This window comes from Dipodomys ordii, unplaced genomic scaffold, assembly GCF_000151885.1.
Source record: "Dipodomys ordii isolate 6190 unplaced genomic scaffold, Dord_2.0 Scaffold2, whole genome shotgun sequence".
NCBI classification, from domain to species: Eukaryota; Metazoa; Chordata; class Mammalia; order Rodentia; family Heteromyidae; genus Dipodomys; species Dipodomys ordii.
The window spans coordinates 22,273,298-22,295,604 of NW_012267218.1; the positions used below are offsets into that span (position 1 = coordinate 22,273,298).

The 22,307-nt window shown below is 44.2% G+C and overlaps 1 protein-coding gene across 1 annotated transcript in view; it reads right to left on the bottom strand.

Annotated features, from left to right (window-relative positions):
- Window positions 1-21,500, bottom strand: part of Batf (basic leucine zipper transcription factor, ATF-like) — a 29,401-nt gene extending 7,901 nt beyond the window's left edge. The window contains exons 1-2 of the mRNA XM_013014099.1: window positions 21,095-21,500; window positions 18,437-18,541 (exon numbers count right to left, since the gene is read on the bottom strand). Of these exons, the coding sequence (XP_012869553.1) occupies window positions 18,437-18,541; window positions 21,095-21,157 (168 nt within the window). The 5' untranslated portion in view covers window positions 21,158-21,500. The remainder of the gene's footprint in view (window positions 1-18,436; window positions 18,542-21,094) is intronic.
- Window positions 21,501-22,307: the final 807 nt, after the last annotated feature.

A 22,307-nucleotide genomic window follows, 5' to 3' on the forward strand; every position in this document is an offset into this window, starting at 1 on the left:
TCAAATATTTTAGGTTCCAAACAGGCTACCAGGGTAGATTAGCAAACTAGAGCCTCTATCCCCAACCCCATCTGTTAGAAAGAAATCTGTGTATGTATTATATGAGAAACATGAGTAGAAGCCTTCTTTTTCTTTCTTTTCTTTTTTAATTTTAATTTTTTTGTCAGTCCTGGGGCTTGAACCCAGCACCTGGGCACTGTCCTTGAGCTTCTTCTACTCAAGTCTAGCACTCTACCACTTGGCCATAGTGCCACTTCTGGCTTTTTCTGTGTATGTGGTACTGAGGAATGGAACCCAGGGCTTCCTGCATGCTAGGCAAGCACTCTACCACTAAGTCACATTCCCAGCCTCTTTTATTTTTAAATAGGCTTCTGTGACCGGAAGGGAGGGTTTGACTCAGGGGGCTTGCATTGTGTTTTGTGGCTCATGTAGGTAATCCCAGTTACTCCAAGGGATGATGATCAGGAAGATCACAATTCACAGCTAGCCCTAGCCAAAAATGACTAAAAACTCCCTATTTCAACAAATAAGATAGGTGTGCTGGTTCCTGGAGTAATCTCAGCTATTAGAAGCATAGGAGGGTCAAAGCTTGAGACCCATTTAAAAAAAATAATGAAAGCAAAAAGTTCTGTGGGCATGGCTCAAAGGATAGAATGCCAGCCTGGCAAGCACAAGGCCTTGATTTCAAACCCTAGTACTGAAGTGGGGCGGGGGTGGGTGGGGTGGGGAGTAGTAGTTTAGTCTTAGATTAACAACAATAATGAATGTTTATTGAGGATCACCATGTGCCAATCCTATTTTATGACTATCATCATATTTAAGTTTTGCAACACCTCATGAGGCAGGTAATTACCTTCTTTTTTAAGAAAATGGGAAACTGAGGAACAGAGAAAGCAAGTGTCTGTTCAAGATCACACAGCTTTTCTAAGCTACAGCCACCAGTAGGGGCACTGAGGCTGAGGCAGTCTGGCTTCAGTTTGCAGCTCAGCTGCCTTTGAAGTCAGGTGGAACCTGGTGAAGTGTGATTCTCATCCCCAGTCTGAGCAGAGCTGCTTAGAGGTCCAGTTTCATCTCCCCTTTCCCTTCCTCATGCAAATTCAAATGCTAATGTTTACAATTCATCCTCACCTGGTAGGAGGCAGGGAGGGACCATGTCATCAGATACCAATCCTGTCAACTAGCTGAAGGTTGGGGATGGCTAAGGAGGAGCTTCCTGGGGTCCTGGGGACATTTTGGGAAACCCCCTATTGGAGGGTCTGAAGAGGGGGTCCCTTAAGAGCTCTTGAAGGTTTGGAAATCCCCTGACAGTTCCCTTACAACCCCATACCACCAGCAGGCTGGGAGGAAGACCAATGACAGGCTGGCGGTTCCTAGCTGGGTTCTGGCCCAAGGCTGAGTAGGGACTCTTCATAAATTAAGAGCTGGACTTGGTCCTCTCTCTGCCAGCCTGGGACTCAAGCCTGCCTTTCTCCTTGAATTCACTAATCACAGATTCCAAAAGGGTGAAAAGAGTCACTGTATGAGTCCTTCTCCACAGAACAAGAATGGGCAATCATTTATGGGTCAGGTGACCCTTTAGCTTCGGCCCACACTAGGTAAGCAAGGGGGACTCAAAATTTGTCCCTGCCACTCAGCTATGTCCAGCTCCATGGGTGGGCCTCACACCAGAGTGGAGCTCACCATTCCCAGAGCACACTGCTTCCCACATGGGAAGAATCAACAGCCCCCCCTCCCCCCGCCCCGCCCTGCCATCTTACTCTGGGGAGAAGAGGAATTACCACACCCATTTGAGTCTGGCCAAATCTTCACGATGCAGGTCTAAGGATGTCTGTGCCTTTGTCATCAGCAGATGCTCAGTCATACCAGCCAGGCCCCCTGGGGCCCTGTCATGGTGTTAGAAGCTGTTCTTGGGCTGGTAGGACTAAGATTTCATTGACACAAAATCTGGAAAACACTACAGGATGGCTCACTCAGCATCCATCCCCACCTCCATCTCCCTAGCTGTCCTCTAGAGAGACTGGGGAAAGATCCAGCCAATCCTCAGGCTTCTTTGCAGACAGGTGTGCCCATGTGACAGAATTCTGACCAATGAGAATGTAAGTAGAAGTATGGTGGGGAGAGAAAGGCAAAGCTTCTTTTTCCCACTAAAAAGGCAAAGTCTCTTCTCAAGGACAAAGGCCACCCTCCCTCAACACAGATTGTCACTCTGTCCATGCCTGTTCAGCAGCTATATTTCTGTGTTTGTGGGGGGGGGTGGCTGGCAGTGTGGCTGTGTATGTGTGGCTGTGTGTGTGTGTGTGTGTGTACACGTGCACGCACATGCATGCCACACACTGCTTGTGGGGCTTGAACACGGAGGCTTTTTAAATTTTTTAAATTATCTTTTACAAAGGCCATGCCATGCAAGAAAGCAATGTATGAACACACCGCATCTTGCTTACGTCATGCTTTCCACATCCTCACCCACCCCTGCCCACCCCCCCTTCCTTCACTCTTCTTAGTTTTCTAGGCTATCCCTTGGATTCCTGAAGCTGAAAGCGGTGTACAGGGATGGCTGGGAAGACAGCAGGAGCTTATTCTTCCTGCCTTCTGCCTGCCCTCTCCACTGCTGAACGTGGTAGGTGAGAAAAATAAAATTGTGACTTGCTGATGCCTCTGCTTGTCTGTTCCTTGACCCAAAGCTTAACTTAGGAAGGTTCCCTCTGGCAAACGCAGTTTTGAAAAGCAAACAGACGTACAATGAACAACTGCCATGACAGCAAAGGTCTGAAGGGTCTGCTTTGTTCTAAGCCATTGGTGGGACAGAACACCGGAATATTACACCCACAAAACTGCCCCAAACTCACCCGACACACATTTCCCTGCATGTGCCTGCCCGGCTTTGTATGTCACTGTTCCTGATTCCTACACAGGCTACATACCCACAGTTACCCAGGGAGTTTTTTATAGTCTTCACTCCCTCCTCCCAAAAACCTCCCAAAGCTCCCATTTAGGTATTCTAGGATGGTGCATAGGCATCTAAAAATACTTCCCAGTTAAGCCTGGTACTCAGACAAGTTGAGACTCATGGTTATAGCAGATTTCTTTAAAAAATAATATCATAAAAGCTGAGCACCGGTGGCTCATGCTTGTAATCCTACCTACTAAGGAGTCTTAGAGTTTGAGGACTGCCATTCGAGGCCAGCAGAAAAGTCTATGAGATTCCAACTACCCAGCAAAAAGCTCAGCTGGAAGTGTGGATTGAGTGGTAGAGTGCCAGCAATGAATAAGAAAGCTGAATGAGTGTGAGGCTCTAAATTCAAGCCCAGGTATCATCAGTATATGTAATGATATAAATAGATAATTGTTCAAGTTTATTAACCTTACTCATGTATTTCACCTTTTATTTTAATAAGTATGCTTGTTTTATCATAGATAACATGAAATTGGAGTATAAAGAGTTGGGAGAACATTTCTGAGTTAAGCATCCACTGAGTTTGGTGGTACACACCTGTAATCCCAGCACTTGAAAATCAGAAGCAAGAGGCCAGCCAGAACTACATAGCAAGACTGTCTCAAAAAGAAGTTGTTTTTTTTTTTCTAAAAAGAAATGTCCATCTAGGTACTTTAGTATTACATTTGTAAAAACAATATTCAATAGTTCAGCACTATGCATTCTTATGCTGGAAAAGGCACAGATAGGGGATTTGTATAGATCTTATTCAGGAAAATGTGATTAGATTAGTTCCACTTTGGATCACTGAGTTAGGAGGCCTCAGCTTCCTACATGTCTTTGTCTTCAGTGCTTGGCACAAGGTAGATGTTCCAGCAAATCATGTTGCCTGATTATCATTGTAGAACCTGTAATTTGCTGAAATCTGACAAGTTCTTGTGAAAAAGGAATCTTCTAGACAGAGACCTGGGGTGGGGGGATACTTTGGGTGATATTTGACTTACACTCAGTCACTTTAATAGTTTCTACTTCAGTAGAAGTTAGTAACTAACCTGGGATAGTTACAAAGGAGTCTTCAGGTCTTCGGGGGAAGGGTCAGCCATGCAGCTGGAGTAGCAGAATAACAGTACTTTCGAAACTGTATGGAATTTTCCTAGCCCAGATTTGCCTTCCCCACGTAGAGCATATGAAAACTTGAGTGGTCCTGTTGAAAAGCTGATCAGTAAAACAGCTGGTGTTCTTAACATTTTCATAAACCACCAGAAAGAAGGGCATGCATGTTTGGGTATGAGAACTACACCAGACATCTGTCTAGACATCTGTATAGAAAAAGGCTGGCCTTGCTGCCTTTTCTGAACAAATCAGTGGCAGATTTTCTACCTTAAATTTTGTGTGTGTATGCTGAACTTGGGGCCTGGGTGCTGTTTCTGAAAAGATTTGCTCTATCATTTGAGTTATAGCCCCACTTTCAGCATTTTCATGGTTAATCGGTCATAAGTGTCTCATGGACTTCCCTGCCTGGGCTGGCTTTGAGCCACAATCCTCACGTCTCAGTCTTCTGGGTAGGTGGGATTACAGGTGTAAGCCACTGATGCCCAACTCTCCTACCTTAAATCTTTAGTCTCACCTTTCTTCCCTGATGCAGAAGAGAAAATTGAACATTGCTTTGGTCTTACATTTGCTCTTGCTCTCTCATTTAAACTCTTAGGCAGTCCAGTGAGGTTTCATTTTTGTAATCAGAAGTTAGGTTCAGAAAAAAAAGATCCCCTAGCCACGATCAGCCCCCATTCCCGTTCCAGCTCCATGCAACACAATTGCTTTACTGCTGACACCTCCTTTGGCCCAGTCCGCAGCCCACCAGGTGCCTTTCTGGTGTCTCACTCTGGCTTTGGTTTTGAGGTGAAATCTTTCCTAATTACTGTACTGGCACCATACCTGCTAGTCCCTTCCAACCCTGTATTCAGTCATTTCTTCTACGTTCTTTTTTTTTTGTTGGTCATGGGGCTTGAACTCTGGGCCTGGGCGCTGTCCCTCAGCTCTTCAGCTCAAGGCGAGCGCTCTACCACTTGAGCTACAGCGCCACTTCCGGTTTTCTGGTGGTTTATTGGAGATAGGAGTCTCCCGGTCTTTCCTGCCTGGGCTGGCTTTGAACCGCGATCCTCAGATCTCAGCCTCCTGAGTAGCTAGGATTACAGGCGTGAGCCACCAGCGCCCGGCTCTTCTACGTTCTTATCCTCTGTACTATTAGCATGCTTATCTATTTCTCTGTCTTCTAGATTTCCAGACTGAATGTAAGGACCATGAAATGAAGGACCCAGCGCACTTTGTCATGTTATATTCTCAGCAATGAGAACCATCTGTACTTGCCCACAGGTGGCTAATAAAAGCTTATTGAATGGAGGATAGTGACCAGAGGGGTGCTATTGATCAAGATAGATTGTAGAAACTCCTTTGTGCAACTACTTAAATAAAATTTAAGAAAGCTTATTGAAACCGGGCATCAGTGGCTCACACCTGTAGTCCTAGCTACTCAGGAGGCCAAGATCTGAGGATCACAGTTCAAAGCCAGCCCAGTCAGGAAAGTCCTTGAGACTCTTATCTCCAATAAACTACTCAGAAAAAGCTGGAAGTGGTGACTCAAGTGGCAGAGCACTAGCTTTGAGCACAGAGAGGCTCAGGGACAGAGCCTAGCCCCTGAGTTCAAGCCCCAGGATTGCAAAACAAAACAAAAAGTAGCTTATTGAGCAGATGAATCATTTCTGTTGACCAGAGTGAGCTCCAGTACTGATCACAGGCTCTGCTTTGAGAATATTCAATAGCTTCCCAAAGCCTCACTGAATAGTGAGGCAGGATCTTGTCTGCCAAGTGCCTAGAAAAGATGATAGCTACAGGGTCCTTAGTGGCTGGAAACTGCCTTTAGGCTCAAGGAATTTTCAGTCTCAGTTTGGCTCTAACTTGGTATCATTTCCCTTGGGTTTTCCTAAGTGATAAGTCACCTTCCTTAGTCTGCAGTGACTACAGGTTTCCTGGGACTGTCCCCAAGTTCACACCTGTCACCCTGCTGTGATATTTATCAGTGTCTGTTTTCACTCTCAAAATGTATCCATTTTGAGCTGGGATGTAGCTAAGTGGCCAAGTGCTTGCCTAGCAAGTGCAATGACCTGGGTTTGATCTCCAGTACCAAAATGAATCAACAACAATATACATACACATATATATATAAATAATTTTTAAAAACTCAAGAAAGTATCCACCTGAAGGATAAATAATAAGGACTATAAACTTGCTCCCCAAATTCTAGATCAATGACATCCTTCCTAATGTTTTCGTTTTCCTCCAGAGCTCTTTATATATCTATTTCTCCATTTTCTTCTTTTAAAAAAAATTTAAAACACAGGTAGACACCAGTGGTTCATGCCTGTAATCCTAGCTACTCAGAGGGAGGCTGAGATCTGAGGATTTTGGTTCAAAGCCAGCACAGGCAGACAAATTCAAGATATTCTTATTGCCAATTAACCAGCATAAAGCCAGAAGTGATAAGAGTACTATCCTTAAGCAAAAAAAAGCTTCAGGATAGTGCCCAGGCCCTGAGTTAAAACCCCAGAACTGGCACACACACACACACACACACACACACACACACACACACAAACACAGAATATAACTCCACTAAAGATACTTCTAAAATTTAAAAAAACCTATGAGCATGACACTGGTGGCTCACACCTGTAATCCTAGCTAGTCAGGAGGCTGAGATCTGGGAATCAAGGCTTGAGCAGACAAATCTGGGAGACAGTTATCTTCAATTAACCAGCAAAAAACCTGAAATAGAGGTGAGGTGTGGCTCAAGTATTACAGTGCTAGCCTTAAGCAAAAAAACGCCACAAGAGGCCTTGAGTTCAACCCCTAGGACCAGTACAAACAACAACAACAAAAACCCCACCCACCATCTTAGTACTCTAAAACACCTCATTTCAAAACGTGCACATACTGTCTTCTTGTCCTTTTAAAAAAGTATGCGTAGTTATTTTTACAAAAATCTCAATCATAGTAATACACAATTTGCATCTTGCTTTCTTTGTAACTGTCTCAACTACATCATTACTATATTTTATTTTTAACAGCTGCATTGTTACTTTGGCTTATTTTACTTTTATTGAAAAGACAATGAACAGTGGGGTTACAGTTATATGAGTAAGGTAATGAGTACATTTGTTTTTAAACATTGTTACCCATCCCTCATTTCCTACTTTGTTACTTCGATGTTTCGCAATTTACTTAAACTGGTCTTCTCAAGTGGGACATTTCAGTTGCTACCAAAATGTCACAGTTGTAAATTATGAACACTATGATACTGACTGGGTTTTATCCTTGTTCTGTTGTGTTCTTGGAGGGAGTCCTGGGAGACAGATTGTGGGGGCAAAGGGCACAATTACTTCTGGTGGGCAGCAACATTTCTCTGTAGGGTTGCTACAACAGGCGGTCACCATCAGCAAATTCATGCAGAAACTTCACTAGAACATGTAGGATTTTACTCCCACAGCAAACTACCTGCATGGAGGAGTATTTAAGTGGTATAGCTTTTTTTAAAAAAATTATGTTGGACATTGGTGGCTCATGCCTGTGATCCTAGCTACTCAGGAGGCTGAGATCTGAGAATCATGGTGCAAATCCAGCCTGGGCAGGAAAGTTCATGAGATTCTTATCTCCAATTAATCACCAAAAAGCCAGAAGTGGAGCTATGGCTCAAGTGGTAGAGTGCTAACCTTGAACAAAAAAGCTCAGGGACAGAGCCCAAGTCCTGAGTTCAAGACTAGCACAACACACACACACACACACACACACATACACACACACACACACACACACACACACACTTCCCCCAAAATCTTAGTTTGCCAATTAGTTTTATATAGGTCTCTTCATTTCATTTTAATGTTGTAAATTGTCAATTACTTTCCACTACTGGGGATTGCATATGTTAGGTAAGGGATCTGTCACCAGAACGTCACCTCCAGCCCACGGGACAGCTCTCAGTGTGCCTCTATCAGTCAGGGCTGGTTTTTACCTCCACGGGCTTTTTCAAGTTCCAAAGATGTTTTTGGTTGCTATTACTGGAGTCGGGGATTCTCCTGGCCACTATCTCAATGTCAGCAGCATTGAGGTAGAGAAGCCCTGCTTTGCAGTGTATCATTTGAATCATCAGAACTGAAAATTAGGTTATTTATATTTTGATAGGAAAAATGTGTAAACTTTCTGTTCATAGCCTCTGCCCACTTAGTGACCAGAGTCTGGATTTTGTCCTTCCTTCCTTCTTTCCTACCTTCCTTTCCTCTTTCTCTTTCTCTCTCTTTTTTTTTTTTTGGTTGGTCATGGGGCTTGAACTCTGGGCCTGGGCGCTGTCCCTCAGCTCTTCAGCTCAAGGCTAGCACTCTACCACTTGAGCCACAGTGCCACTTCCAGTTTTCTGGTGGTTTATTGGAGATAGTCTCATGGAGGGGCTGGGAAGGTGGCTCAGGCTTGCCTTGCATGCCTGAGGCCCTGGGTTCGATTCCTCAGCACCACATAAGCAAAAAGAAAAAGCTGGAAGTGGCTCTGTGGCTCAAGTGGTAGAGTGCTAGCCTTGAGCTGAAGAGCTGAGGGACAGTGCCCAGGCCCAGAGTTCAGGCCCCATGACCGGACCCAAAAAAAAGAAAAAAAAAAGAGTCTCATGGACTTTCCTGCCTGGGCTGGCTTTGAACCATGATCCTCAGATCACAGCCTCCTGAGTAGCTAGAATTACAGGCTTGAGCCACCAGCACTCAACTTTCCCTTCTCTTTTTTAAAATATTCATTTATTTAATTTGATGAGAATATTTCCCCCCAAATGTCAATGTCCTTTGAATTTTGGAGGACTATCTTAAAATGATTTTTTAGTTAAGGAGAATTTAAACTTCAGCCCCATATCTACTTTGAACTCTCTAGTCTCTTGCTGTTTGCATGTGAACCAACAAAGCATCTGATTATCTGCTGCGGGGAGGAGAGGGGTCACTGGTTTCCTTGTTGGCTTACCCTTTGCAAAAAACATGTGGAAACAACATCCCCTCGGCAGCAAAGCTCTGCCCAGCAAAAATGGTAAGAGGTTTGAATTTGGGGGTATCCTTGAGAAAGACACCAGTTTCCATTTGTAACACAACAGGTTGGCCTATAAGATCTGTATGCTTCCTTTTAATTCCATGCTTCTATAAACAAGGTCGTATGACTGTAACCATTGTTTCACCTGGAAGCCAGGTGGGCCCATGATGAGACCCTCTACTGATATCCCACAACCTGCAGGTGTCTTTGTCCTGTGGACCCAACCCATCCCTCAGCCATGCTAAAGCCTACAGAGGAGTCTAAGAAACCATCAGAGCAGGAGGGACTCATCAGAAAGACTCTTCTCCACAGAAGGACTTTGCTGCTACTGAGAACATCTTGCAGACATCTGCTCAACAGGCAGCTGTGGTTTCTGCACTAAGCCCTGAGATCTTGTTCAGACAGGCATTCTTTACTTTTTTTTTTTTTTTCTCAGTCAAGGGGCTTGAACTCAGGGCCTGGGCGCTCTCCCTGAGCAATTTTGCTCAAGGCTCGTACTCAACCACTTTGGGCCACAGTGCCACTTCTGGTTTTTAGGTGGTTGATTGTAGATAAGAACTCATGGACTTTTCTGCACAGGCTGGTTTCAGACTTCAATCCTCAGATCTTACACTCCTAAGTAGCTAGGATTTTAGGCATGAGCTACCAGCTCCTGGCTCATTCTTAACATCTTCATAAAGTCCTTTTAGGTATTCCTTCTGACCCAAACACACTGACCTTCTGCTAGTGGAATAAGCATGGATAGTGCACGTTTTTAGATCAATCAATTAAGAGTACTTCTGATGTTTAATATTGTAATTTTAAAAAGATTTTTAAATAGTTACACACTCATCATGATAAAAATGCAGAAAAGCATTAGGAATAAGCTAAGCTAAACTACCCAAACTCCCTCACTCAGAAACAACTGTTACCATTATACAGAAGATCTTCCAGACATCTCTTTATATATGCGACCATTTCCCATCCCCAGATTTTACACAAACATGGTTATATTCTTCCTATTCTTTGCAGTTTGCTTTTCCCCTTCAATGCTAGCTCACTGACATCATCCTAGGTAGATAAATGCATACAAATCTTTTACAAATCATTTTCAGTGTCACCATAAAATTCTCCTTATATGAACATATCACAATATGCTTAATCTCATTGTCAGCTACCTACCTAATTTTCTAGCATTGATAAAGGGCTTGTTATTCACAAATACTGGGGAGTAGAGCATCTCTGATTCAAACTCTTTTTTTTCTTTCTATTTTTGCTAGTCCTGGGGCTTGAACTCAAGTTCTTGGTGCTGTCGCTCAGGACAGCTAGCGCTCTACCACATGAACCACAGTACCACTTCCAGCTATTTTCAGAAGTTTATTGGAGATAAGAGTCTCTCAGGGACTTTTCTGCCCAGGCTGGCTTTGGGGTGTAAACTCTTATAAGCAGAATTACCATCTCAAAGCTTATCTCACATAAAGGATTAGTATTTATTGCTATGAAGCCTTCTGCCAAATGGCACCAACTGATAGATTTATGGAGATATCTTTGTTCTCTAAAAGCAATTGTGATAGGTCCAAGATATTAACATCTTCTTTCTCCATTATTTAATTTGCCTCTAACTGGAAATCCTTCATTTTTTTCATAGCATTAATATAATGGTAAATATGTACCCAAGAACTTGTAAACCTTTCGTTTTTCCATTTTCCCCCTTTGTTTGAACTCAAAGACTCAGACTTGCTAGGCGGTTGCTCTATCACTGCTCTTCTCAAGATATCTTTTCCTAATTCCTTTTCTTGAATTCTTTGGGGAGCCAGTCCGAAGCTAGCTCTCAGCCGTCCCCATCTGAAAAAGTACCAAGCTCTCCAGTTTCTTAATTTTGCCCAGGAACTCTGTCTAACTTGCTTCCAGGGCCAAACTTGCCAGAGATTTGCCAACACCACAGCCCTGAGCTAGCATTGCTGCCTGCATGCCAGCTTCTCTACATTCACATGTCACTTATTATTGTAATCACATCATAGTATTTCACTGAATGGACACACTACAATTTATTAAATCACTCATTTACTGCCAGATATTTAGCTGCTTTCCAGTCTCTATTATAAAAAACAATAGAGAATTCACTGGGCACTGGTGACTTACACCTGTAATCCTAACTACTCTGGAAGCTAAGATCTGAGAATCAAGGTTCAAAGCCAGCCTGAATAGAAGTCTGTGAAACTGTTATCTCCCATTAACCACACTCAGAGATGGAAGAGTAGCTCAAGTGGTTGAATGCTGGCCCTGAGTGAAAATGCTAAGCAAGAGTGTGAGGCTCTAAATTCAAGTCCCAGTATTGGCACTCTCCCTCTCTCCCCAAAAAAGTAATCTTTCATTCTACAGAACCGTCTAATCTGTGGGTTGTTGTGAACAGTTCTAGAAGCAAATTGCCAAAAGACAGGGTGTACCTTCTTATAACCCGACTGCACATGGTCTAACTGTCCTTGACTGGGCTTCTCCACTGCCTGAGTGACATTGTATGCTAGCAGAAGTTTTCATCTTTGCCAAGCCAGCAGAGAAATCTCACTTTTGCTGTAATTAGCATTTCCCTATTTTCACATATTTGTTTGCCATTCATTTCTCTCTTCCTAAAAATTGCCTATTCATACTCATTACTTATTTTTTTCTCTAAGCTATTAATCATTCTCCTGTTCATAAGAGTTTTTATGCATTAAGTAAATATGTCTTTCTTGGTCATGAGTATCACAGATATTCCTACCCCCCCCCTCCGTTTGTTATTTGTCTCTCATTTGGTATCTAGTATTCTGAATTACCTAGAAACTTTCACTTTGCTCTGTGTGTGTGTGTGTGTGTGTGTGTGTGTGTGTGCGTGTGTGTGTGTGTATCTGTCTGTCTGTCTTGTCTGTCTATCTCAGTTGTGGGGCTTAAACTTGGGGTCTGGGCTCTGTCTTTGAGCTCTTTCATTCAAGGCTAGGCATCTACCATATTGAGCTACAAAGCCATTTCCGCTTTTCTGGTGGTTAATTGGAGATAAGAGTCTTAAAGACTTTCCTACCCATGCTGGCTTTGAACTGCGATCCTCAGATCTCAGCCTCCTGAGTAGCTAGGATTACGAGTGTGAACCACCAGTGTCCAGTTTGAAACTTTCACTTTGTATGTATAAAGGTAACATATAGGAACTATAACCCATCTGTACATCACCTTTATAACAACAATGAAAAAAATTTTAAAGTAACAAGTAACGTCACTCTTTTCCTTTCTGGCTTCAGGGTTTTGTATTTTATTTGGAAAAAAAAGATTTCTTTATACCAAGATAAAGTTTTTAATACTTGTGGTTTTTCCAATTTCTTTCATTTAAAAAATGTTTATTTCTTTTCTTCTTCTTTTTTTTTTTTGTTGGTTGTGGGGCTTGAACTCTGGGCCTGGGCGCTGTTCCTCAGCTCTTCAGCTCAAGGCCCGTGCACTACCTCTTGAGCCACAGAGCCACTTCCAGTTTTCTAGTGGTTTATCGGAGATCAGAGTCTCACAGACTTTCTGCCAGGGCTGGCTTTGAACTGTGATCTTCAGATCTCAGCCTCCTGAGTAGCTAGGATTACAGGTGTGAGCCACCAGCGCCCAGCTCTTTATTTCTATACAATGGGAGGAATGACATAGATCAAGATGCACTAACTCAAACTGACATGTCAAACTGAAACCCTTTTGTACAACTTAAGATAGTAAAACATTTTTTAATTTAAATATTATGTGCAGGCTGCCTAAGGAATGAAGGATTCCGTTTTTGTTTTTGCTCTTTTTTCCCCCCTCAAGTAACTTGCTAGTTTTCCCAACTCTATTGAACAATTCTCTCATTGTTCGAAATGTGTGTGTGTTGTACCTGTACTGGTATTGAGGGATCATCCTATGTCTTTCACAATGATGTAGAACTACCTTATCTACTTGTCAATGCTGAGAACACAGTGCCACAATCATCATGAGCAGCTCCCTCCATACTCTGCCACCTTAAAAGTAGTGCAAGCCCTATGTCAGTGGCTCATACCTGTAATCTGAGTTATTCAGGGGGCTGAGATCTGAGATCCTTGTTCGAACCCAACCCCAGCAGGAAAGTCCATGAGACTCTTATTTCCAATGAACTACCAAAAAGCTCGAAGTGGAGCTGTGGCTTACATGGTTGAGCACTAGCATTGAGCAAAACAGCTCAGAGGCAGTGCCCAAGCCATAAATACCAATACCAAAAACAAAAACCCAAAACAAAATGTCCATATTCAAAGGCTTGGTGTAGCCAGAACAGGACAAATACACCAACTGTTAATTAGCATGCTCTCATACTCTCACTGGAGAATGCAGATGATTGGGAATATAGGATAGATAATAGTGACATCAATTAAAAGCAAGAAAACAGTGTCATACCAGCTTAGTTGGGGCTAGAACCCTGAGATGAAGCCTATTGAGGGGCTGGGAATGTGGCTTAGTGGTAGAGCGCTTGCCTAGCCTGCATGAAGCCCTGGGTTTGATTCCTCAGCACAGAAAAAGCCAGAAGTGGTGCTATAGCTCAAGTGATAGAATGCTAGCCTTGAGTAAAAGAAGCTCAGGGACAGTGCCCAGACCCTGAGTTCAATCCCCAGCACTGGCAAAAAAAAAAAAAAGCCTATTGAGTGCTTATTTGATATTGTATTCTCAGTATACCCAAACTCTGGTCTATAAAGCCTTGGAAGATGAATCCTATGGCTGTATTTGAGGGTTAGGAAGGTTGTAGAACTTCAGTTTGTGAAGCAAGCTTGGGAAAAGTCAAGGGAAAACCAGCCTTGAAAGTCAAGGCACTGGCAGTATGCAGAACATTTTCTACATGAATTGTAAACATAATGAAGCGGGTAATGCATGAAAAGAAGGGTGACAGTCAACTAAGAAGAGACAAATAGTTCAATTCTCCACCAAACTCTCCATCTGATGATAGAAATGTACACACTGCTGCCAAAAGCTCCTACCTAAAGCCAAGAAGCAACTCACATTGACAGTCATCTACCAACTCACATTGTAGACTGTAACCTGCTCACTGGGTGAAAGACAAAGACAGCTGAACACAGGTAGCTTCAGCCTATAATCCTACCCACATGAGCAGCAGCAGAGCCTGGCGCTGTCCCTCAGCTCTTCAGCTCAAGGCTAGCACGCTACCACTTGAGCTATAGCACCACTTCTGGCTTTTTTTTCTTTTTGCTCATGTGGTGCTGAGGAATCAAACCCAGGGCCTCATGCATGCAAGGCAAGCACTCTACCACTGAGCCATCTTCCCAGCCCCTCAGAGAGACTCTTATCTCCAAAAATCAACAAAAAGCCAGAAGCAGAGCTGGGGCTCAAGTGCCAGAGTGCCAGCTTTGGAAAAGGCTAAGGGATAGTGCCTAGACACTGAATTCAAGTCCTAGTATGCTCTCTCTCTCCTTCCCTCCCTCCCTCCCCCCTCCTCTCTCTCTCTCTCTCTCACACACACACACACACACACACACACACAAAGTGAAGGCAAATGCTTCCAAGAGTGGAGAAGGAGTTTGTGCTCTGATATGAGAAAACTGGGAACATTCTAGAGGCCGTGGCTGGGGTTTGAATGTAGATATGTTTGGGGGCTCCAAGAACCCCAAGCTCCAGATATTACCTGAATATCATCACAACCAACACAGTTGGTTTAAAACTTACATCCTACAGAGAGATGGCTTACATCCTACAGAGATAAAAACCAATTCACTAGAGCAAAAAGACAGGTATACATGTCTGCCCATTGATCTGTCTCTCAGGGACCGGACAAAGGCTTGTGAGTTAGATCCGTAGGGGAGCAGCAAGGAACTCAAGATAGGAAGTACTTTTCTGTTCCTCGCTCTTTAGAAGTGACCAGGCATATAGGAAATCTTTTGACAGGAATGCTGAAGAGGATTCCTGGACATCAAATAAGTGTCTGAATGTTCTGGCTTCTTTCTTTCTTCCTTCCTTCCTTTCTTTCTTTCTTTCTTTCTTTCTTTCTTTCTTTCTTTCTTTCTCTCTCTCTCTCTCTCTCTGTCTCTCTCTCTCTCTTTCTCTCTTTCTTTCTCTCTCTCTGTCTCTCTCTTTCTTTCGTGTGTGTGTGCTGGTCTCAGATCTTGAACTCAGGGCCTGGATACTGTCCCTGAGCTTTTCTTGCTCAAGGCTACTGTTCTACCACTTGAGCCACGGCTTCACTTTCAGATTTTTGGTAGGTATGTTTTGGGTTTTTTGTTTTTTTTTTGAGGATATAGAGTCTTACAGACTGGCTTCAGACCGGCTTCAAGCTGTGATCCTCAGATCTCAGCCTCCTGAGTAGTTTGGATTACAGGCAGCTCTCAACTGAACTTTCTAGCTTTTAAAAAATCTCTCAGCCCTGAGATTCTGTGAAAATGTGTGTGTGTGTGTGTGTGTGCGCGCGCGCGCGCGTGTGCACAATCTCAGCTGTGATTAATTTTCTGGCTTTTTTTTTTTTTGTCAGTCGTGGGGCCTGAGCTCTGGGCCTGAGCACTGTCCCTCAGCTCTTCAGCTCAAGGCTAGTGTTCTACCACTTCCAGCTTTTTCTGCTTATGTGGTGCTGAGGAATCAAACCCAGGGCTTCACACATGCAAGGCAAGCACTCTACCACTGAGCCATCTTCCCAGCCCATTTGGCTTCTTATATTGATAACTATAATCATGGCTCTTACAGCATTTGAGATCTTGGGAATATTTATTATATGCCAAACTCTGTGTTGAGCTTTTTAAAATATTTTTTGTGCTAGTCCTAGGGCTTGAACTCAGAGCCTGGATGCTGTCCCTGAAGTTCTTTTTTACTCAAGGCTAGCACTCTACCACTTGAGCCAAAGTGCTATTTACAGATTTTTGGTAGTTAATTGGAGGTAAGAGTCTCACAAACCTATCTGCCTGAGCTGGCTTTAAATCATGATCCTCAGATCTCAGCCTCCTGAGTAGCTAGGATTACAAACATGAGCCACCTGTGTCTGGCCTGTGTTGGGCTTTTTATCTGCACCATCTCAATAAGGCAGCTTCTGATGTTTCCCATTCTGCAGATAAGAAGTACAAGTGTAGGGGAGAGGGAGAAACGTCCCTAAGTTCTTCACACAGAGGGTACCGATTCAAGCGCTATTGTAAGCAGAGCTACAGAGCTCAATTTCATTTCTTTTTTTTATCAATGTATTTCCCACTTCTTCCTCTTTTAATATTATAAACTTGGCAGGTTGCTGGTGGCTCCCACCTGTAATCCTAGCTACTCAATGGGTTAAGAACTGAGAATAAAGGTTTGAAGCCAGCCCAGACAAATAAATCAAGAGAAATGCTTATCTCCAATTAACCAGCAAAAAGCCAGAAGCAGAGGTGTGGCTCAGGTGGTAGAGGACCAATCTTAAGGAAAAAAGCTAAGCAAGAGCATGAAGCGCTAAATTCAAGTCCCAGTACTAGCACACACGTAAAAAATGACAAACTTACAAAACGTATCGTCATTGGTCTGTTGAGGACATTGTCTGTCCAAAAAGGATTCCATCCCTTTAAGTTTGTATTTTAGCATGGGACTGAGACAGAGGAAATGAGCAATTACAGAGGTTCATGTTTAAGTAGTGAAAGTGTTGTGACACTCTAAGCCAGCAAGAAATCCTGAGAATGGGTGAGTTGCAGAGGCCACAACAGTTTAATGATTCTGCATTTCAATTTGATAGACACTTGGGAATGAAAAACTGTGTCAATGTGCCTAGAGACTTTGAGTACATTTCAAATAAACCAGGAACATGATAGCCATGCTGGTGCTTCTGTTCTCAGTTTCTTTACAAAGCTAAAAGAAGCATCTTTTTCTTTTAAGACTACATCTTTTTTTTTTTGGGGGGTCCAGTCGTGGGGCCTGGGCACTGTCCCTCAGCTCTTCAGCTCAAGGCTAGTGCTCTACCACTTGAGTCACAGCGCCACTTCCGGCTTTTTTCTTTTTTGCTTATGTGGTGCTGAGGAATTGAACCCAGGGCCTCAGGCTTGCAAGGCAAGCACTCTACCACTGAGTCACCTTCCCAGCCCTACGACTACATTTTACTAGCTCGTGTGTGTGTGTGTGTGTGTGTGTGTGTGTGTGAGTGTGTGTCTTGAACTCAACTCAGGGCCTAGATGTTGTTACTTAGCTTTTGTGCTCAAAGGTGACATTCTATCACTTGAGCCACAGCTCCATTTCCAGCTTTTTGTCTCACAGTCTTTTCTGCACAGGCTGGCTTTAAACCACAATCCTCAGATCTCAGCCTCCTGAGTAGCTAAGATTACAGGTATGACCTGACTCTATCTTACTTATTCTTGTTAAGGTTAAAGCAGCCATGCTGTTTAGCCAAGGATCATGTTAACACTCCATATAAACAGAAACGTATTCAATGTTTGTTTCTATTGCACTATCACGGAAAGAAATTTCTAGAATATTAGAGGTATTGCAATGTGTCTAAAGGAAGGACTGGAAGATGGACTTACTGGAGGAAGGTATGACAGAGTGGAAGAGATAGAAGCAGTGAAGTAGTACGAGTTGAACAAAGACCAAATGAGGGGGAGAGGGCAGAGAGATGAGTGGACAGCTGTAGTATACAAGGAGGAGCACTGTTTAACACTACACAGCCAGGGCTTGGAGACACTGACGGGGGCTTCTGACCTCCAGTAGAGCTTCAGTTTAGTCACACCAAGGTCCCAGGACTGCTTGAGCCATCTCTACAAAAGTCTTGGACCAGTGGCTATGCAACTGGGGTGGTAGCATCAGAGATAAGTGACTACACACATAATCCCCATCTTTCACAGATCCCTTGATGTATCATGACCAATAGAAATCCAACCCAAAGCTTCAATAATATATAGGAAACAGAAGTAAAGGTACAGCATCCTATAGATCCCCTTTGTCCCAAATGCAGAGACATTTGGGTGGCTGCTTAGATGATCCCTGTCCCCAGATACAAGAGATTATGTGTGGTCCTGGCATTATGTGATAGGACCCCCAAAGCATCTTGCAAGTCCTTTCAAAATCAGTCCCTTCCACTTGCAATGGCTCTTGAAGATGGAGCTTTCCCTGGCTGCTCCTCACTGAGCAGTGTCTGAGTGTCAAACACTTAACTCATCTATCCCTGATGCCCTCCCAGGGAGAATAGTTTATTTCTCTGCCCAGACTCCTGGGCACGCTCTGCCAGCCCAGACAAATAAATCAAGAGAAATGCTTATCTCCAATTAACCAGCAAAAAGCCAGAAGCAGAGGTGTGGCTCAGGTGGTAGAGGACCAATCTTAAGGAAAAAAGCTACTACACTCCTAGGAAGGCCTTCTCTACCCCTGTATCCTGTGCTGTTGCCATCTGACCCTCCCCAGACTTGAGGCTGTGAGCAGTCTAGAGCCCAGAAGAATGAGAAGAACGATCATCACACTCACCAAGTGCAGGGTGTCGGCCTTCTGTGTCTGCCTCTGTCGGCTCTTCTGGGCGGCAATGCGATTTTTCTCTCTTCTCTGAACTTTTCTCACATCATCTGATGAGTCCTGAGAAGCAGAGATGATGAGAATTAGGCAAGTCTGCTCCATTTTCCTGAGTTAAAACAGGTTTTTGTGGTACCCATCTGTTTATTCTTCCTTCTGCCCAGCCATCCATCCATCCGTCCATCCATCCATCCATCCACCTGCCTGTCTATCCATCCATCCATCCATCTGTCCATCCATCCATCCATCCATCCATCCATCCTTCCTTCCTTCTATGTCTTCATGTCTTCATGCTCCCAGTCATTCCCTAATTACCAAAAACCTGCATACACACACACAAGCAAAACAAAATGTTCTTCATCATACGCTGCTGTACATCCTCAGGTATCTCTATGTCTTTTTAGGTCAAAAGCTACAGGAAAGAAGCTAGAGACCCTGAGGCCTCTATAGGGCTGGGTTTTTTTTTTGACAAAATTGGTTGGCAATGAAGTATCTCAGCACCTCTGCTCCCTTCAGAGTTGTGCACATACCCATCACCTTTTTTTTTTTTGTCAGTCATATATGGCTTGAACTCAGGGCGTGGGTACAGTTCCTGAGCTTTTGTGCTCAAGGCTAGTGCTCTATCACTTTGAGCCATAGCTCTACTTCTGGTTTTCTAATGGTTAATTGGAGATAAGAGCCTCATGATCTTTCCTGCCCAGGCTGGCTTTGAACCAGGATCCTCAGATCCCAGCTTCCTGAGTAGCTAGGTTTACAGGCATGAGCCACCAGCACCCAGCACCCTCTCATTCTTTGTAAAGAACCCTCTCGTTGTTCTTACTCTCCCGAGAACCTTATTTAATACCTAGTATGTGCCTGCCTTCATTTCAAGTGCTTTCCTGAGATGTTCTTAGTTAGTTCTCAGTTCTGTGGAGCAGATACCAGCATTTCCATTTTACCCGAGAGGACACTGAGGCTCTCAGATCTGGTCTGTGAGCTCACAGTAGTATCTCACTGGGAATGTGGTCTCTTCTGGTGCTGAAGCTGGAAGTATTTCCAAGACTTCTCACCGCCAGCAAACTCACTGCTCTGTTCCGCAGGACTGCTGCTGCACCCCTGAGCAGAGAGCCTGACATCTGTCTTTTCTTTTCCTTCTTTCCCTTCATTGATCTCCCCCAGCTCTGACCTTAGCCATCTTGACTTTCCCCCTGCACCTAAGCCTTGTACAAATATGATGCCAAGAACTCCATTAATTAAAGAGAAAGCTACCTTCTTTGGTGGGTCATGAATGGGTGTTTGGAAGGATGAGAGAATTTGGGTGTCCTGTAATTGCTCCCTACAGAAGGGTCTGACCTCTGTTTGACCAGGTTTGCCCCTGCTCCCCTGCAGGTTGGTAAAGGCAGAAACCCTTCCTGCCCTGTTCCCTCACATAGCCCTGAAGGCAGGAGGGGCACAGCTTCTCAGATAACACTGAAATCTTGTGGCCTAATGCTTCCAGGTCATCGAGTTAGGTGGGAAGCAAATGTTCTAGGGAAGAGGGTGGCGGGAAAGCTACCATGGAAGCCATGAGTAACATCCTTTCTAAGAAGAGTAAGGTCCAGGTTTCTAGGCAGTGTGATGCCAACTGGGCCAGAGGCTGAGTTGTCCACCCTCTAGTGGTCCTCAGTGGAACTGAGGTGCTTCACTTGGGTGCTTGTGATAGATGACAGATACCAAATTTTGAGAGCTCCCTGGGTATGTGTGCTTAAGGGAAGAATGCAGTCTTTAAACCACAAAGGTGGAGACAATTTTAGTCCATGGATATAGGTTAACTAAGAAGGAAGAACTCTTCCTCCAGCCAGACAAGTAAAACATGTGATGAGAGAGTCCAGAAGCTATATGTTCTAGTAACCTTCATGCTGAGATCTTTGGAAGCCAACCTAGATTCTAAGCTCTTAGAATCCCTACCTGCATTTCCTAGTTTCCCTGGAGCTGAGGCAAGTGACTAGTGAATATCTCTAAGTCTCCAGGGCCACTTCCTTCTTTATCCCCTTCCTCCTTCCAGAAACCACAGAGATAGCGGCACTGCTGGCTCCAGCAAACCTCCCATTCCCTCCACATTGTCTGGGCTATTCACAGAGGGTGGCCTGTGGGTGCCTATGTGAGCCTCCTGTGTGGGTTCCTCCCCCTCTAGCTAACTTGCCTTTTTCATGTATTATTATTAATAATAACAATGTTGTACTTTTTGCTCACATCTTTTCCGTCTTGCCCTATTGGCTCTCCTTGGAAAATAACATCTCTAGGATTTAGGTGATGCATGCCAGCACCCACTAGAAAGTTCCTTGTAGAACGATAGACCCTTTCCTCTGAGGCCCTTGATACTCATTCTCCTCTTTGCTAGAAAGCTCCATGATGAGAATCCCAGCAAGGCAAAAGCCAGGGGGTATCACTGGAGGGCTTTGACAGAAGCGGGGCAGGATCTCTCTACCCCTTGCACAGCTTTGCTGCAAATGGTGTGTCTGGAGTCTCTAATAGTGCTTGTGCCACAAGCCACTTCCTCCCACCACAGCTCCCAGAAAGAGACAGGCAGCCTGCCTGTTCTGTGTGCTCCCTCCCCCCGGAAAATCAGAAGTAGGAGAGAGGGAAAGGGCACTCTACCTGCTTGCCAGGGGGAGGAGAGCGGCTAAAGCTGGAGTCACTGCTGTCTGAGCTGTGGGGCATGGCTGAAGTCTTCCGGCCCCCCTCACACGGTTCCAGTCGCCTCTGAGCAATCTTGTCACCAGCTGGCTTCCCTTCCTGACTGATCGGGGGCCTCCAGCCCTCCAGCCTCCACGGGTGCTTCCCTTGTCTGTCCTGCAGCCACCTCTGACCCCTGCGTCCTTCTCACTCTGGGGTACAGAGGGACTGCTCCCCAAAGGGACATCTCGCTCACTTTGGGGCTTGCGCGCGCGCCGTCTCTTGTGGTTTCTGGTAATTCATGCTGGAAGTCACATGGGCGGAAACTTCAACAAGTTAGATAGTTGTTTGAGAGAAAAATAGATATCTGGGAAAAGACCCACAGAATTATGTGAAAGAAAAAAATTACATAAAACCCCAGATATCTTCCGGCAGTTTGAAAGGCAGAGTAGCTCTCTTCAATTGATAAAGAGAAAAGAGAAAAACAGCCAGGCAGGGAAAAACCCCAAGCAAAGTTAGCAAGTCAGTCTTCTGTCAACATGGTAAAGAGAGGAGAACTTGGGAAAGAGTTTCCATTGTCATATGACCACAATAAAGCAGTAAACTGGTGAGATAGCTCTGTGGTAGAGCGGTTGCCTAGCATTTTCAAGACCTTGAGTTCAATCCCTAAGTACCACATAATAAATAAATAGCCTTCATGAGCATGTCTATAATCTTGCCATGAAGGAGACTGAGACAGAAGGGCTGTGCATTTAAATCCAGCCTGGACTACACAGTGAGATTCTAATCAAAGGGGGAAAAAAAACCCTCAAAAACCAAAAGGGTTGGGCACCAGTGGCTCATGCCTGCAATCCTAGCTACTCAAGAGGCTGGTATCTGAGAATCACAGTTTGAAGCCAGCCTGGGCAGATAAATTCCTGTAAGATTCTTATCTCCAATTAACCCACTCAAAAACCAGAAGTGGAGCTATGGCTCAAAGTGGTAGAGCACTAGCTTTGTGCAAATAAGCTCAAGAACAGCGCCTAGGCCCTGAGTTCGAGCCTTATGACCAACAAAAAAAGGAAGGAAGGAAGGAAGGGAGGGAGGGAGGGAGGGAGGGAGGGAGGGAAAGAAAGAAAGAAAGAAAGAAAGAAAGAAAGAAAGAAAGAAAGAAAGAAAGAAAGAAAGAAAGAAAGAAAAAAGAAAAAAAGAAAGA